At 42.8% G+C, this 17641-nt stretch overlaps 1 protein-coding gene and 1 long non-coding RNA gene across 4 annotated transcripts; one reads left to right on the top strand and one right to left on the bottom strand.

Annotated features, from left to right (window-relative positions):
- Window positions 1-10: 10 nt before the first annotated feature.
- Window positions 11-17041, top strand: SLC35G1 (solute carrier family 35 member G1). Of its 2 annotated transcripts, XM_079976377.1 has the most exons (4): window positions 11-361; window positions 1917-1974; window positions 8081-8261; window positions 10246-17041. In XM_079976377.1, exons 1-4 carry the CDS (start codon window positions 41-43, stop codon window positions 11003-11005), a joined length of 1320 nt encoding a protein of 439 aa, XP_079832503.1. In that variant the 5' UTR covers window positions 11-40; the 3' UTR covers window positions 11006-17041. The 2 variants fall into 2 exon arrangements, with proteins under 2 accessions (XP_079832503.1, XP_079832504.1); XM_079976378.1 differs by lacking the exon at window positions 1917-1974 and having other exon boundaries at window positions 24-361.
- LOC307216362 lies at window positions 3849-7164 on the bottom strand. Of its 2 annotated transcripts, none has more exons than XR_013839063.1 (2): window positions 7040-7164; window positions 3849-4292 (listed from the first exon to the last, which is right to left on the bottom strand). It is a non-coding gene; the product is annotated as an uncharacterized lncRNA (long non-coding RNA). The 2 variants fall into 2 exon arrangements; XR_013839064.1 differs by lacking the exon at window positions 7040-7164 and adding an exon at window positions 4490-4882.
- Window positions 17042-17641: the final 600 nt, after the last annotated feature.

The following is a 17641-nucleotide window of genomic DNA, read 5'->3' as shown; positions in this document are numbered from 1 at the left end:
GCAGGCAGGCAGGCAGGCGGGGGGCGGTGTCACGGCCGGCATGCCGCGCACGCGCACCGAAGTTGCCGGCTCCTCGCCGGACAGAGCCGGCGAGCAGTTTGTGGCAAAGCCGGAGCCGGAGGAGCGGTCCTCATGGTGCAGCGCCAGGGCGGCGAGGAGGATGCCGCCGCCGCCGCCGCCGCCGGAGGAGGAGGAGGGCGGCGGGAGGCAGAAGATCCCCCTCCTCCCGGGGGCCACGACAGGAACGGCGAGGATGGCGGGCTCTGCCAGGTGCACGACCTGGAAGCGGCAGCGGGCGCTGCCAGCCTCGGCGACGGCGGCTGCTTCCGAGGAAGTTTCCCTTGGAGACGCGGGACGCCCGGTGGGTGAGGGCAGGCGGGGCGGGGAGAGAGGAGGGTGGCGAGCTGGCAACAGGCAGGGCGAGGAGGCGCAACGCCGCACGCTTTGCGCGCCTCTTCTCGGCCTCGGGCGGAGGCTCAGACCGGCGGGCGTCTCCGTGCTCTGGTGCGCCCTCGGGGTGAGTCGGCGCTCCCTCGCCGCTTGGCCTCGTGGCAAGGCCGGCTGCATCTTGCCTCTCTCCACGCGAGGTGCCCGCGAGCTGCGCCTTTTAGGCTCTGCCCAAATCCTTGCTAACCTTGAATACATCCGCTTAAGGTAGTCACAACAACAACAATTCTTCTTCTCTCTGGGTCCTCCTTGGTTCTTTGATTTGTGGTTCTGTTTATATACAGTGCCATGCACGTGCGGCTCTCTTTAAAAAAAAAAGGAAAAAAAGAATGCATTTTTAGGGATTCCGTTTCACCGTTGTTTTAAAACTTTTAAGAGTTAGGGCGCATGGGCTTAACCTAGAATTTGCCAGCGCCCTGTTCAAGGCAGGATAGTTCTTTTACCGAACACATCATGGTGGCAAGTTGAAAAGGTAAAGAGAAACCTTTCCCATCGCTGGTCTCTAACACCTTTGCCCTCCTAAGATCACTTACTACAGCTTATCTATTCCCTAATAAGCTTTACTTTTCTTCCAATTTTTAAAATCCTGTGCTTATGTGTAAAAATCGATGTGTATGATATTGAGTAAGGAATTGGGGAATTGCAATTTAATTATTATAGAGTACTAGGGGCTGTGGGGGGACGCGGGTGGCGCTGTGGGTAAAGGCCTCAGCGCCTAGGGCTTGCCGATCGGAGGGTCGGCGGTTCGAATCCCCGCGGCGGGGTGCGCTCCCGCTGCTCGGTCCCAGCGCCTGCCAACCTGTTCAGGGAAGTTTTTAATCTGTGATATTTTAGTGTATTTTTGGTTTTTATGGAAGCCGCCCAGAGTGGCTGGGGAGACCCAGCCAGATGGGCGGGGTACAAATAATAAATTATTATTATTATTATTATAACCTAGCAGTTCGAAAGCACCCCCGGGTGCAAGTAGATAAATAGGGACCGCTTACTGGCGGGAAGGTAAACGGCGTTTCCGTGTGCTGCGCTGGCTCGCCAGATGCAGCTTTGTCACGCTGGCCACGTGACCCGGAAGTGTCTCCGGACAGCGCTGGCCCCCGGCCTCTTGAGTGAGATGGGCGCACCAACCCCAGAGTCTGTCAAGACTGGCCCGTACGGGCAGGGGTACCTTTACCTTTACCTTTACTAGGGGCTGTGTCTCTGCTTTCTCTGGTTGCAACTTCCCCATCATTTGATTTTGTGTTTTAATGTATTATATATTTGGTGTTAGCTGCCCTGAGCCCAGTTCTGGCCAGGGAGGGAGGGGTATAAATACTATTATTATTATTATTATTATTATTATTATTATTATTATTATTCCCCCACATTTTAAGATAGAACTTCCCCTTCCTCGTATAAGGACAAACTTGCTTTTCACCTTCCCAACCCCATTTCTCCCTTCTCGCTGTACTTAGACTTCTCCTTCCATTCCTCAGCTGCCTCATGTGAGAGAGATAAAGGATGCGGAACCCTCACATATTCCATTGTATGAAGGTACTTCATTCAAACCTCTGCTGTTGTTTAAAACCACAATTTCCCTCTTCCTTCCACCCCTGCTTTACTCTGACTTCTGCCACTATTTGAAATCACCAATTCCCCCCTCTCAGTATCCCTCTCTTCTCTCTCCCATGCCATGGCCACTGCTGTTGTGCAACCTGCCTTCTCTTTAGCTCCCCTACTGCACCCTGACTTCATGTAAATCCAGGGTTGGTTGTGATGGGGTACAACAAATCCACCAAAGTGGGATGCGTGTGTAGATAGCCTGACGTTTTTATGTATATAGGAAGATATGTAGCTTGTGTATGAAAACACAAGGGTGGTTATATTTTGTAAAGGGGTAACTAAACTATTGGTGGTCCTATACTATGTGTCTCTCTCTCTCTCGACCTGAAGTACTGTAGTATGAAATATATTCTGCAACAAAAGATATTTTGTTCTACAGCATAATTTGTACTTGCACACTCTCTTGCTAACGTACACAATAATTACATCAACATATGTAACTATCATGTTTAATCAGGCTGGCAATGGAAAAGCCATCTCATATTGTTTATTTTAATCATACATTGAAAAGCTATGTTAATATTTAATTATAAAATTATCTACCCCTTGGAGCCATAAGGGAGGCACTCAGAACATAACCATTTTTGTTTTAAAGAGTGGTGATTTGTCAACCTAGCATTTTGTGAGCTGCTAGTAACCGTGCTTTCAGCAAGAGCGATCATAGTTTGTAGGATTAAGCTTGCGGAGAAATCTGCTATGTAGAAGTTTTAGTCCAAGTTTATACGAGTTGGCGAGACGTTACAAAGCAAAGGATTGTCCAGAGACCTAGATAACACATGAACTATTTTGTTTTTCCCCTGCTGCCGCCACAACCACTTTTCCAAATCAAGAGAGTCTTTAATATTATTTTGCATTTCTAGTGGTAAGTTCCTATGACAGTCAGAGACACTGGTCTTGCACACAGTGTTTTGAAGCGTCTGTCAATAATGTAAAGGATTAGACAAATTCAGGGAGGTAAAGGCTATCAGTGACTATAAATCAGGATGGCTATACTCTTTTTCCATAGTTGGAGGCAATGTTTTTGAATACCAGTTGCTGGAAACTGCAGGAGAGGAGAGTGCTGTTGTGTTTAGGTCCGACTTACAGGTTTCCCATAGGCATCAGGTTGGCCACTGTGACAACAGGATACTGGACTAAATGGGCCACTGGCCTGATCCAGCATGGGCGTTGATACATTCTGGGAGCTGTTGAGTAGGTTGTAGGATCATCCCATTTTGGGGACCTACTTATTTTGGATGTTGTCTGGATTGTGCCACTTCAAACTTAAGGTGGATGAGGATTTGTGTGGTTGAATGCTCCTCCATATAGAAAACCTATTTATTGTAATTTCAGTTCTCCATTTTAATCCTTCTCTTGAGAGCGGAGCTAGCCATAAAACAGCATTAGGCAAATGGAATACTGATAGAATAACACTGTGTCTTAAAACTTGATATACCCAGCAGAGATATTGTGGGTGTCACTATTTGCTGTGCTTTGGCACTGAACACCTTTTGTCACTGTTTTGTCAGTGCTGAATGGAAACCTACTGTGCTTTGAGAACATAGGGACATGGGAAGCTGCTTTATACAAAGTCAGACCATTGATCCATCTAGCTCAGTATTGTTGACACTGACTGGCAGCAGTTCCCCCGGGGTTTCAGCAGGCATATTTCCCAGATCTACATAGAGGCACCTTTGCATGCAAGATATGTGCTCTGCCAATGAGTTGGAGGCATTTGCCAAGAAAGCGCTTGAAGAAGAGAGGAATGTTATCTTATTCTGTTCTTAAAGTTTACATTGAAAGGACAGATGCTCTAAAACCTATAATATTTTTCTTTCTTTTTAATTGCAGTAAGAAGGTCATTCGTTTCTACAGTGTTTGCTTTGCTAGTCTGGAATACCAGCCCAGCTTTTTTTTAAAAAAAAGAAAGAGAAAGAAAGTACAATTGACTATGATACCTTCCCTTCATTATATGAAAGTTTGGTGTTTTGTTAATAATGCAGAGGTTCGCTTTTCCAGCATCCCTAAACATCCTTTTATACAGCAACAACTTCAGAGAATTAGTGTCATATACGAAGTCTGTGCAGAAGTCTGGCACTTTTATCTTTTATCTTTTATCAAAGTAGACTACTACACCGAAACTTGATATTTTGTTCTTATTCTTCACTCTGTAGATCAGCATGGCTTTTTTTCCTTCTTCAGCTTCAGTCCATTCTGAGTCCCCTTATTTTAATCCAATATTTCAGACAAAAATTTCCATTAATGTGGGACTGTATTGGACAACAAGAGCAAATTGGGGCAATAATGCAATTAAGGGATCAAATCTATATCGGTCTGTATTGGCTAATGTTGTGAAGCTCTGCCAACAGCTACACTGTAGGTTCAGAGAGAGAATGGCACGTTTGTTCTTCTAATAACACTTTAGATTAAAACCCATTATGATTAAACAGAGATGTGTATGCTTTACCTCAAGCAGTAATATGCCTTGAGATTTAGCATCCTTTGAAATCTATTCTTTTCTGTTCCAATATGTCACAGAGGCCCCTTCTCTGGAGCTTTTCTGAAAGAGAGTGGGCAGCCCTGTTTAGTTCACTGTTACTGGAGTTTGCTTATATACCTGCCACAGATGATATTTTGAAACCAACCCCCCTGCCAAATGTGTTCTTCAGATTTTGCCTCTTCCTGTACAGGTGTCTCCCCACTTGTGCACAATCAGCACATGCGCTTCCACTGACACACACGCCATTTGCAGTGCCGAAAGGGGGTTGGGTAGGGGCAGAACGGGGGAATCCTCACTTACACATATCCCAGTGATCCATGCGGCGGCCAGGAACAGAACCCTCACATAACTGGGGATTCTCCTGTAAACACACTTACATGGGAGTAAGGGCCATTCAGCTCAGTGGGATTTAAATCTGAATAGACATGCATAAGATTATGCACAAATTAGAGGCCCAGGTGTTGTTTGTTACTAACTACTGCCCAGGTGCTTCAAGTACAGTGGTACCTCAGGTTAAGTACTTAATTCGTTCCGGAGGTCCGTACTTAACCTGAAACCGTTCTTACCCTGAAACACCACTTTGGCTAATGGGGCCTCCCGCTGCTGCCGCTGCATGATTTCTGTTCTCATCCTGAAGCAAAGTTCTTAACCTGAAGCACTATTTCTCGGTTAGCGGAGTCTGTAACCTGAAGCATATGCAACCTGAAGCGTATGTAACCCGAGGTACCACTGTACTGGTCTGATAGAAAGCCAGTAAAATGCAGTGAAAGTTAAACCCATGTAGATGTAACTTTCATTTCATTTCATTTATTGGTTGCCTTTCCACCACAACAGTATGTGGTCACATTAAATCGCCATATTAAGAACTTCTGGGGATTTTGAAGACAAATGTGTTGTGAAGAACCTATACGTTGTGCCAAGTTTGCCTGTGGCAGTCTAGAATTTTGGAGTAGACTGAAAACAAAGAGAAAGTTCTGAACATGAGCTAGAACTGGTGTTTAGGAATATGTGGAGGTAAGGAGGACATCTCCACAGATAAACAGGAAGAAAAAGGGCTAGAAAATGAAAGGGCTTTTCGAGATAGATTAGGAAAATAGGAAGAGAATCTGAGATAGGGAGATTGCGAGAGGAGATGGTGGATTTCGCAAGATGAGAATATGCAACGTCATAGGATGAACCCCAAGCTATCTGTATTGATTTCAGGTTTTTTTTTAAGTAGCTTGGTTGGATCCTTTTTACATCCTGTTGCTACATGATCCAGTGTTGTAATCTTCCATCCTTATGCGCAATGGGTCTGTTATGGCATAACTCTTCCTATATTCTTACATACTAAAGCAGTCTTCACCTACCTGGTGCCCTTGAGATGCTTTGGACTACAACCCCCATCAGCCCCAGTCAGTTGTGTTGATGGGAGTTGTAGTCCAAAACATCTGGTGGACACTAGGTTGGTGAAGGCTGTACTAAAGCATATTTAAAATTCCAGTTTACTCAGAAGTGATGATAAAGCTTTCTGGGGACTTGGCCACAACAGACCCATTGCGCAAAAGGATGGAAGAGTTGTTGGTTTCAGTTCTCTCAGTTCTCTACATTTCTTTAGCAATTTGTGAATTTTTTTTTAAAAAAAATCCTCTTGAAAATTCTTCAGCATTTAGTGTGAATTTTTCCTGACACATTTTTATGTGCAGTTTTGACTAGTGAGCACATTTTTGCAATCAATTTCTCCTAATGTTATGAATTTTTGCATGTTATTTTCACTAATATATTCATTTGTATGCACACTTCCCCCCCTAATATATGCATAAGCATTCTTTGGTTGGAGAACTACACAGCAAATTCTGGATGAGCGTGAATTTTGGAGGATGCCAATGTTTTGATTCTTTCATTGTTTTAGGAAGTGCGAATTTGATACAGTTTGCCTTTAGATGCAAATTGAACCAAATTTCTCCCCTTCTGCTCCATGGAATGCCTCCAGGGAATTCCATAAGTAGATTCCTCTTCTAGGACAAAACGAGGAAAGTGTTGTGTTAAGTGGGAAACTTAACCAGATGACTTTTAGATTCAAAATAATCGGCTAAAAGTAGAAGTGCTCAGATTTTATTCCCAGGAATTGATTTTATCGAGAAGAGAGTTGTTTGCACCTTCATGCAGGCAGGCTGGTAAAAGGACCCTGTCTACTTAACCGTGGTAAAATCCATGTCCAACTCCTCATACCAAATTAAAAAATACTTTCCAGTAGCACCTTAGAGACCAACTAAGTTTGTTATTGGTATGAGCAGGCTTCCTCAGACTCGGCCCTCCAGATGTTTTTGGCCTACAATTCCCATGATCCCTAGCTTGCAGGACCAGTGGTCAGGGACAATGGGAATTGTTGTCTCAAAACATCTGGAGGGCCGAGTTTGAGGAAGCCTGGGTATGAGATTTTAGTTGGTCTCTAAGGTGCTACTGCAAATAATTTTTTTATTTTGTTTTGACTATGGGACCAAGGCAGCCAAAGCATGTCTGTGCATATTCTGTCACCTTGGATTCACAGCAGTTGAATGTTAGAAAACATTGATTCTCAGCTTCCAGGTTGCTTATCAGCTTCCAGGTTGTGATTCCAAGTTGCTTAGCAACCGACAGAAATGCCCTGCCAAACCACTGCTTTCTTCTGAAGATAACTCTGTTGCCTCTCTAATCTTCTTAGATGGTATCCCTACACAGCTAACAGTTCCAGGATTCAAGGTTCTTTTATATATATATTTTTTAACAAAACAGCATTATATTTGTTTTGGATATAAATGTGGGAAAGAAACTCTGGTGGCATTCTACCACCTCTACCCAGAGTTATGTTCATATTATTGGGATATTAGAGTTAAGATATTTGCACAACAGGATAACTTCTTCTAAGTAGCCAGCTCATTGTAAAATAATAGGGTATCACACTGTATATATAATGAAACAAGTAGAAATAACCATATTTAGTGGGTGTAAGTTATATCTTTATTCATTACAGTTAAATAAGAAAACTAATATTTTACATTTGCTTTAACAACTCAAGATTTTTCCTAATACAAATAAGATGTAAAGTTGGTTTCTTAAGTATTACCCAACAATGCTTGGGAAAACACTGGGATAGATGCTTGAGCCTACGGTAATTTTCGTTCGTATAGCCTCGGGAACGCAGGTTAATATTTCTTGATGCCAAAATTTATCAGAATGGTTGGTTGGGCTATGTAATGAATGTGGCAAATGGACCTATTTTGCAAACATGGTGCATGGATTTATACATCCCACTCTGAGACTGCTTTTAAAAAAAAGTTGAAAAAATGCAACATGCAGATAAACATAGAACTTTTTGAAAGAGTAAAATTATAGTCCATAGCATCATGTCAAAATTTTTTGTTAACTTTTTACAAAAAAACCCAACCGTATACCTTCAATTGCACTAAACGTATTTCTTTTGTTTCTTTCCCTCCTCAAAGTACAGTAGACATTTTTTTTTTAAAGAACCGTTTCAAATTCAGTTGAAGAAATTACAGCTAAATTGTTAATTGCTAACTGGAAACTGTTTTGTTCCAGGAATAAAGGGGAAAAGGACCTGTCCAGGGCTTGGCCTGTTCTATACGCTGCTGTCTGCCTTTCTCTTCTCTGTGGCATCTTTATTCCTCAAGAAAATTGAAGGTGTGCATTCAGTGGAAGTCAGTGCCATTAGATGTGTTTTCCAAATGACATTTGTCCTTCCTGGTTTAATATACTACAGGTGAGTATTATGCCTCCTTTATATGAGGCAAGGCTAAGAAAAAATGCACTTTGAATTATTTATTGTTGTTGTTTTGGTCATTATTATTATTGCCATTTATTTATACAGTCAAACCACGGAAGTCGAACGTAATCTGTTCTGGAAGTCTGTTTGACTTCTGAAACGTTCGGAAACCAAAGCACAGCTTCTGATTGGCTCCTGCAGCCAATCAGAAACCACAAAAGCCCCTTCGGCTATTCGGCTTCCAAAAGAACGTTCGAAAACTGGAACACTCCCGCTTTTCAATTGTTCAGGAGCCGGAACATTCGACTTCCAAGGCGTTCAGGAGCTGAGGTACAACTGTATACCGCTTTTTGGACCAAGTATTCAGTAAGGATTCAACAAAATGCCATAAATCAGCAAGGGAAACAATATAAGCAGGGGCAGAGAAAAGCCTTCCCTGGGCAGAAGACTAATGAGCTCACCAACCTTGCCTCCCACACTCAGTGAGGCTAGAGGCCTGAAGAGATTATGAGAAATGCTTATGTGAACAAAAATAACTAAGGTTGCTCTCACCACCCCCCATTCTAATTATTCAGGGATTCAAGGCAAACATGTAGGTCTTCAATCTGTGGGTCGCAATGCTGCTTCTGCCATTTTGGACTCCAGCTACAGCTGACCAAACCAAAAGAGCACTGCATGCAGTGTTTGGGCTAGAACACATCATTATGATGGGGCACTCATTTTATCAATTTCAATGAGTGCTGCAAAGTGGCAGGAGAAAGGCAAGAGGAAGATATTTCTAGCCAAATGTATGCCCCGCCTTCCTGTAGCTATGCCCATAGTAAGGGAACTCTCTGGAATGGGGGCTCCATCCATGTTCCGATCTATTCCTGTGGCTTTCTAGACTTCTTGCATAATCGATGTTTGCTGGGGACCAGAATGCAGAAGTGTCTGTTGCAGTGATTAGAATGCAGAAGTGTCTTCAGTTCTCCAGAACAGAAGCCGCAGTGATTCCCTCAAATACCCTAAAATCTAGCCTACAACACACAAACATAGAGCTCAGCACAGCAGTCTTTGCTTTTATAGTTCACCAGAAAACAAGCTAATAAGCAGATTTTAAGGGTATGAGGGTGTACAGTGAATACAGTCGTCATCCACTGTAGAGTCACTGGAATACCTGTTATCATTATATCTGAAAAAACAAACATGCCCAGATGCTTCACTGAAATTGAGAGTCTTTTAAAAAAAGAACCCACTGGTTTTCAATAGCTTCTCAGCCTTTTGGCTCAGAACAAGTGTAAAAATCACTGGTTTTCATATAGTTCTAATGCTAAGGTAATGAATTGCCATTTTTAGGATTAATAATGTACCTTTTTAGCACTGTTAGTATAAGTCAAAAGTGAATACTGTATGTGAAAGTGGGTCCCATGGTACAGGTTAGAAGTCAGAGGTGAGTCTTGCGTCTGGACTAGTTGAAGACCATGGAAACTGCCAAAAACATTCTAAAAAGTATAATAAAAACAGGAATACTTAGAATACTGATAGTTGCTCCAAAAATGAAAAGCCCAACAAGCTGCCCCATGCAACTACAAGCTTAAAATTCATAGTCTTCCTGCCACCCAATAAAATGACCCAAAGGAGCCTTTGATAACAACCTTCCCTGATGTCTGCTGGTGCCCTTTCACATGCTGGCTGGCTGGTCTCCATGTGTCCTGGAAATAACAAGTTGTTCCTCAAGTCACCCAGCTGCTGCATCTCAGGCTTCTAGCTACAAACTAAGAGCGGAATGCCAAAGAGTCTTTATAACCATTTGATCAAAATGCATCAAAGTTGGGGACACTATTGGAACGTGAAAGTGTCCTAGTAGTGTCAGCATTGGAAAAATCATAGTGTTATTTAACATTCTGTGATCTGAAATGCACTGCAAGTCCTATTGATGCATGAATATGGAAACCTTAAGCCATGAGTTAAATTATACACATCTCTCTTTCTTTCATTTTAGAACAGGATTTCTGGGACCAGAAGGCAAACGACTCGTTCTTTTCTTTCGAGGATTGCTTGGCTCTGGTGCAATGATTCTTCTCTATTATGCTTTCCAAGTGATGCCTCTTGCTGACGCTACAGTCATTACTTTCAGCAGCCCAGTTTTTACGTCACTACTGGCCTGGATATTTCTCAAGGAGAAGTATAGTCCTTGGGATATTCTTTTCACTCTGTTTACAATCACCGGAGTGGTGCTTATTGCAAGACCACCTTTTTTATTTGGATCCAGAGTTGCTGGAATAGAAGAAGAGTACAGAGATCGCCTGAAAGGAACAATAGCAGCTGTTTCAAGTGCCGTAGCTGCTGCGTCAACTTTTGTTATACTAAGGAAGGTGGGGAAATCAGTGCATTATTTTTTGTCCATTTGGTATTATGCAGTAATTGGGTTAATAGTTTGCCTAATAGCACTTTTCGTAATGGGTGAGTGGAGTTTACCCAACTGTGGCATAGATAGATTTCTCTTGGTATTAATTGGAGTGTTGGGTCTAGGTGGCCAAATATTCCTTACAAAAGCACTACAGATAGAGAAAGCTGGTCCTGTTGCTATAATGAAAACAATGGACGTGGTGTTTGCTTTTATCTTCCAAATTCTTTTCCTCAATCATTTGCCTACGTGGTGGACAGTCGGAGGTGCCCTTTGTGTAGTAGCTAGCAGTTCCGGAACGGTCATTCGGAAGTGGCATCAAAACTCGAAAAAAAGTACAGGAAATGAAATTTGACAGGTGGGGTGTTATTTCACTGCTGAAAGAGAGCAAAGCACTTGAGTATTTATTTTAAATAATTCGCCGCCACCTTTCCTTTTCGTGGAGATGGTGCTCCCATGTGCCAACTCTGGCACCAGGCACTTCTCTCTAGCAAAGACGGAGACTTGCGCCTGCACAGGTAGGGCTGAAGTGTGTGCCCAGTTCATGTTTCAATCTGGTAATGTTCCCGTTTTGTTTTGTTATTTCTACTAGTTGTTGCTTTGGCATAGTTATTTTTCTATATTTTGGTGAAGCAGATCTTAAAATGTATTTATAGCAATATATATCTTTTATATTATTACATTGTGCCTGAGTAGACAGAGCAAAGGCCATATTGGCTGCTCCTATTCAGCTGCTACGATTCAAAGAAAAGAAAAGACAATGGCCAAGGCAATGGCACCCATGCTCAGTACTATGCAAAATGTTTTGAATGTCTGTCTGTTTAACTATGCAATTAAAGTAGCACCTACTTGTCAGTTTTGCCAGAATTTTGGGTTTAAGGATGGTGGACAGTTTAAGCCCCTATATACTAAGAGTGGGATGCACCAGAAGCTACTGCATTCCAGAGACCCACAATAAGCTGGTACGCTGATGATGCATCAACACTGCCCCATGCCATTGCAAATTATGTTAGTATACATTCTCAGGATTGATGTGTCTATCAACTTAAATCCAAGCATTTTGGCATAAGTGGTTTTTGCCTATCATAATAATTCTGGAACAGTGTTTACATATACTGTAGCAACACAAAACAACAAGCAGCCTGATCTATTGCCCTGGATTTGTGGGCTTGTCATAGACATCCCATTCACTATAGTGGAGAAGTCAGGTGCAGCAGGTCTTTGCATAGAGATCTTTCTTGGTACAGTCATACCTTGGTGGACGAATGCCTCGCGACTTGAACGTTTTGGCTCCCAAACACCACAAACCCGGAAGTGAGTGTTCTGGTTTGTGAACGTCCTTTGGAACCCAAACATCCGATGTGGCTTCCGCCGCTTCCAATTGGCTGCAGGAGCTTCCTGCAGCCAGTTGGAAGCTGCACCTTGGTTTCCGAACGTTTTGGAAGTCGAATGGACTTCCAGAACGGATTCCGTTCGACTTCCGAGGTACCACTGTATTGGTGCAAAAACAGAAAGCCAAGCCTTGCTCAGACATGAAATGACATTGTATTGCAGTAGTTGCGATGGATGTGTACAACATAACATGAAAATGTCTGAAATGTATGTATAATCATAAAATGTTCACATGAACTAGAATCTGGATGAATCAGGGTTTTACAACCAACAAGACTTGTTCTGCAGGTGTTGCCCGCACTCACATTTGACTGTGTTAGAGTTGCATTTTTGAGAGCAGCATGTCTGTGTGTAATATGGTCAGCTAAACCACAGAGATGGTATCAGTGTGATCAGCATTTTGTATCTTTCTTTCTCCTCACTGCTTGTTCATTGCTAACATTTCCTGTTTGGTGTAACCCAAGCCAAGTTCCCATGCATAGTTACATTGGTGTCTTCATCACCAGATATAAAAATAGAACAATGTTCAGGAGATTCCAAATTTCATCCCTCAGAGCCGGTTTTTCTTTAAAACACAAATGGTGTTGTTTTCATGTAGTTTACCCTTAAACCTGGATGCTACCCCATTTCTATTTTCATTTAGAATTCTGTTATTGAAAAGTCAAGATGGAAACATCAGTAAAACCAAGTACAATATGCAACAGATTAGGCTAGCATTTCCCTGTATGCACCTTATTTTCAGCTAGCTAATGTGAAAAGCATATCATGAAGCATTCATTGAAACACAAATCCAGTCACCCCAGAACTTCCTAGTGTCAATGTACTTTAGTATGTGGATTGTATTTTAGTAAGAGCACCAGACGTCACTTTGATTGCGCACATAATTGTGATAAATAAAATTCCTAATGCATATTCAGTATTCAGAATAAAAACATGTTATACATGTCAGTACTCTCTGAATATACAGTTGTACCTTGGTTTTGGAACAGCTTAGTTCCCGAACGTTTTGGCTCCCAAACACTGCAAACCCAGCAGTGACTGTTCCAGTTTGCTAACTATTTTTGGAAGCCAAACATCCGACGGGGCTTCCGAATGGCTGCTGGAGTTTCTTGCAGCCAATCAGAAGCCGTGCTTTGGTTTCCGAATGTTTTGGTAGTTGAACAGACTTCCGAAATGGATTCCGTTCTACTTCCAAGGTACGACTGTACAGTAAGAATATTGCACAAAGAAGTTGTTAGTCTATAAAAAAACAGCTTAGTCACTTGCACTGCACAGCTTCCTCACTTGCAACTGTGGGGAAGTCTGACCGATGAGCCTGGAAATATTTCCAATACGAGAAACCGCTTCTTTCCAAAGACACAGTCACTGTGAGCCTAGCTAGGTTTTAAAATGATATGACTTCTTTCCTCTGACGAGCTGTTCTTGTTTATTTTCCTAGAGCTCTTTCTCCTTGAGAGGGTAGAAAAAGAGAAGGGAAAGGTCTCTCCAGCCTTCATTGCCTGTTGTGGGTGAAGGATACTTTGGAATGCTAAATAAATACTCAGCTTCTCCCATGAGCAGCTGTCCTATGTAGCCAGACTTCTAAAACAAGTTGCTCCAAAAACTCAGGTGTCTCCTTTGATGCAGTGTGGTGGGCTGTGCTCAGAGCATGGAAAAGGCATGTGCTTAGAAAAATACTCGCATGAATCTAATCAAGTTCTCAAATCTCTTTCCCCCCCATCCCAACTGCCTTTTTGAGCCATGACCTCCTAAGTACTGTTAAATGCTTCCCAGTTCTCTGAACAGGAAGAAGTATAGGGCTAGTATTGCAGATGGAAGTCCCACAGAGTTCAAGGAGGCTTACTCTGGTAAACAAAGTGCTACATCTATCAGAGCAAGCCAAAATGGGGCCAGGAAGGAGCAAGTTCACTGCCATATCTGAATACCTGCTTCTCAATCCAGCCAGGGCTGAAGGTCAAGGGTATTTTACCCACCAACTCAACCACCCCATTTTTTATTTATTTTTTGCTGCAGCTGATCTTCTTGAGGATTGGGGTCCTTGAGGCATAGGGAGCCAGGAAACTGCCTTGACATCATCAGTTCAGACATGTTATCCATCTAGTTACCAATGCTGTTTTCTATCTTGGTTAACTGTGTGTGCCTATACATGTCCACATGGAAACAAGCCTTACTGGGCTTACTTCCAAGTAAGTGTGCATAGGATTGCAGCCTTAATATTACTTGGAGATGGAGGGAAGAGACATGGGCACATGGCAGCCTCATACTCCTCATAGCATGAATATGCTATTCCTGTTCCAGGTGATCAGGAAATCCATTGGACAGGATAGACATGATTTATTTTCATGTAAAAAAGAAAAGAAAATGTCCATGTTGTCCTCTTTAAGCAATACGGGTAACTTGAATCCATCTCACTGTTTTTGTTTAATCCCAGTTCAGCACACCTCTGGAATTGTTTCAGTTCATGGGATATACAGAAAATTCGTTTATTGTACCTTAAGTATCAGCCATTGTCTGTAAGTATTATGAAGTGGCACTTCCCTAAAGTATGCCTACAGTAGAACTAGAACACTTGATACAAGAGTGTAATGTTTAATTTGCACGCTTAGAGTACTAGACTTTTTTATACTATTGAACAGCCTAATCTTTTAAGAGGACAAATCTCAGGACAAGCCCGAGATGTGTAAAAATCTTCCCAATACAGATTTCACATGCTCATGATTCCTTTTGGCCTGATAGTGTTGACCTGTGAGTGTTATCACACTAAAAATGAATGGATGGATCCCTTATCTTGAACCTCTATGCTTAATTTAGAGTCCTGTTCAGGTTTAACAGATCCCTTCAGGTAAGGTTTGGGTTCTGTTCTCTTTCAAAGGGTTGGTCTGATTTTTGGTTCATATTTGTTTTGATTTCATGAACCCAGCATTTCATCCCATTTATGTGAGTTGAAAGTGTCCTTGCTAATTGAATGACCCAGTTATATGCATGCTTATTTAGAAGCAAGACCCACTATATTTAGTGGGACTTAATTGCCAACTAAGTGCACATAGGCACTTTTACTTGAAAATAAGTACCTCAGTTCCCGAACAGCTCCGTTTTTGAACGATTCAGCTTCCGAACACCAAAATGTTCCAGTTTTCGAATGTTTTTGGGAAGCCGAACGTCTGACGCAGCTTCCGCTGAGTGCAAGAAGCTCTTATGACCAATTGGAAGCCACGATTCGGTTGTCGAAAGTTTTGGAAGCCGTACGGGCTTCTGGAACAGATTACGTTCAACAACCGAGGTTTGACTGTATTTAGACAAATGGCACTTTTAAGCCATTTAGAATCAGGGTGCTACTGTAATGCAGATTTATCTCTGGTACTGCATTATTAGATACCCTTTGGCTTTTAATTACATTTTCATGATTCTCATAAAAGTAACAGTCATAAAAGGGAACCAAATAACCCACAGGAAGAATAGTACAGTGAGACTTCAGCATACACAGGAATTACATTTCACAATTGCGCCCAAAGCCAAAATAGTGTATAGTCAAAACACATTGGGTTCAATGGCAGGTGGGATTGCTAGTCATTTTCCCGGACATCACTCCATTTTCACCCCCCTTAAAAAATATTGATTGCAAAGCGCATAAAGCAAAATGTGCACGTAAGTTGCGGGCTTACTGTACTATAGCAAAGCAACAAGGACACAAGGACAGCAATAGAAGTAAGAAAAGTCGCAGAAGTAGAAGAATAGGATTATATTGGAGTAATTGTGAAATTCTAAAAGGATAAAATAACTACCCAGAACAACTCATGAGGTTTAGTATCATGCTAATAAGTTGACTGTTTCGTGGCATAAGCCTGGGGTCACCAATGCGCTGCCTTGGGCTGGCACCAGTGTGCCCAACTACCTCCTATGGCACCTACAGCAGGTCCTTCAAAAATCTACAGTGCATAAGAAACTGTTTGTTGTTCCTATTTATACTGCCTTGGCCTCTCTCACATTGAACATGTCCTCTTACAAACAGGTCCGTATTCACTGGATGCCATCTTTGGGGATTCACATTCCTTTCTGTTCTGAACAGAGGAGAGGTGCAAAGAGCTCTCTCAGTGAATGCCACACTAGCTGGGTGCTTCCTTTCCATCAATGGGCATGACCACACCATTCTGTGGTCTTGTCTCATTTCCTTCCCTTTTTGGTGTGGAAGGCATTTTGTGTTACGTCAGATCCCCATGGCAGCCATTTTGTGGCTGGTGCCCCCATAGTACTTGCTCTAAATTCCAAAGGTGTCCACTGGCCCCCAGAGGTTGGTGACCCCCTTGCACAAAGCTATGAATGGATACCAGTTCTCAGTTAAATTGTCAGAATGCGTTTGTCCCACGGAGGTGTGCATTTCTTTAGTGAACTGATCTGTTGAGGCTGCAGTATTGTACACACTAGCCAGGGAATAATGAATAGGATTCCGCTGTAAAGCTCCCTTACCATTGGTTAAATGGCATATGGTTATTATTCCATTGCAAATATGTTTCCAATATTTCTCTAGGGTGAGTGGGGAACCTGCGACTCTCTAGATGTTGGTGGACTGCAACTCCCATCATTTCTGGCCATTGGTTGTGCTCTTTGGGTCTAATGGGAGGTGAAGTCCAGTAACATCTGGGGTGTGAGTGGGGACAAGTTCCCCAGTGCTGTTGTGGGAAATTAAATCTAGCTAATCCTCAATTACCTAATCCAGGCATAGGCAACCTTCGGCCCTCCAGATGTTTTGGCCTACAACTCCCATGATCCCTAGTTAACAGAACCAATAGTCAGGGATGATGGGAATCGTAGTCCAAAACATCTGGAGGGCTGAAGGTTGCCTATGCCTGACCTAATCCAAAACTGGCATTACTTAGAAAAGATCTGTTTAGGATGGTGCTAAGCTCCTGAGAAATTAGTTTTTCAAATTATGTTTTCTTTTTCTTTTCTTTTTTCAAACTACCCTGGGATTAATTGAGGGGCAGCATTAAAATACTTCAAACTTAATAAAAAATAGTTCAGGGTAGCTTTCAACTGCCTGATATGCGCACTCCATATGTAGCACCGTGCTAGTCTTGTAGAAGTCTCTTCAGCCACAGGTGGCGCTGTGGGTTAAAGCCTCAGCGCCTAGGGCTTGCCGATCGAAAGGTCGGTGGTTCGAATCCCTGCGGCGGGGTGCGCTCCCGCTGCTCGGTCCCAGCGCCTGCCAACCTAGCAGTTCGAAAGCACCTCCGGGTGCAAGTAGATAAATAGGGACCGCTTACCAGCGGGAAGGTAAACGGCGTTTCCGTGTGCGGCTCTGGCTCGCCAGAGCAGCGATGTCATGCTGGCCACGTGACCCGGAAGTGTCTCCGGACAGCGCTGGCCCCTGGCCTCTTAAGTGAGATGGGCGCACAACCCCAGAGTCTGTCAAGACTGGCCCGTACGGGCAGGGGTACCTTTACCTTTACCTTTACCTTTTATGTAGCTTTCATTAATGCATACAAATGCCAATGGATTATCTTTAACCTATTATACTTTGCAAAGGGGAAAGTAGATTTGAATTGCACTGTTCCTGTGTCTCCTTCCAGTTTTCCTCAGCAATTACCAAGGTGTTATGGGT

The sequence above is a fragment of the Podarcis cretensis genome (genome assembly GCF_951804945.1).
Source record: "Podarcis cretensis genome assembly, chromosome: 5".
In the NCBI taxonomy this organism is placed as follows: domain Eukaryota; kingdom Metazoa; phylum Chordata; class Lepidosauria; order Squamata; family Lacertidae; genus Podarcis; species Podarcis cretensis.
This window is presented reverse-complemented; position numbering and strand designations above follow the sequence as displayed.

Excerpts from the sequence above, each read along its gene's own strand:
- SLC35G1 (XM_079976377.1), top strand. The coding sequence starts at position 41 with ATGCCGCGCACGCGCACCGAAGTTGCCGGCTCCTCGCCGGACAGAGCC. Across the intron at positions 362-1,916 it reads TTGGAGACGCGGGACGCCCG|CTGCCTCATGTGAGAGAGAT; the intron begins GTGGGTGAGGGC and ends TCCATTCCTCAG. Across the intron at positions 1,975-8,080 it reads ACATATTCCATTGTATGAAG|GAATAAAGGGGAAAAGGACC; the intron begins GTACTTCATTCA and ends GTTTTGTTCCAG.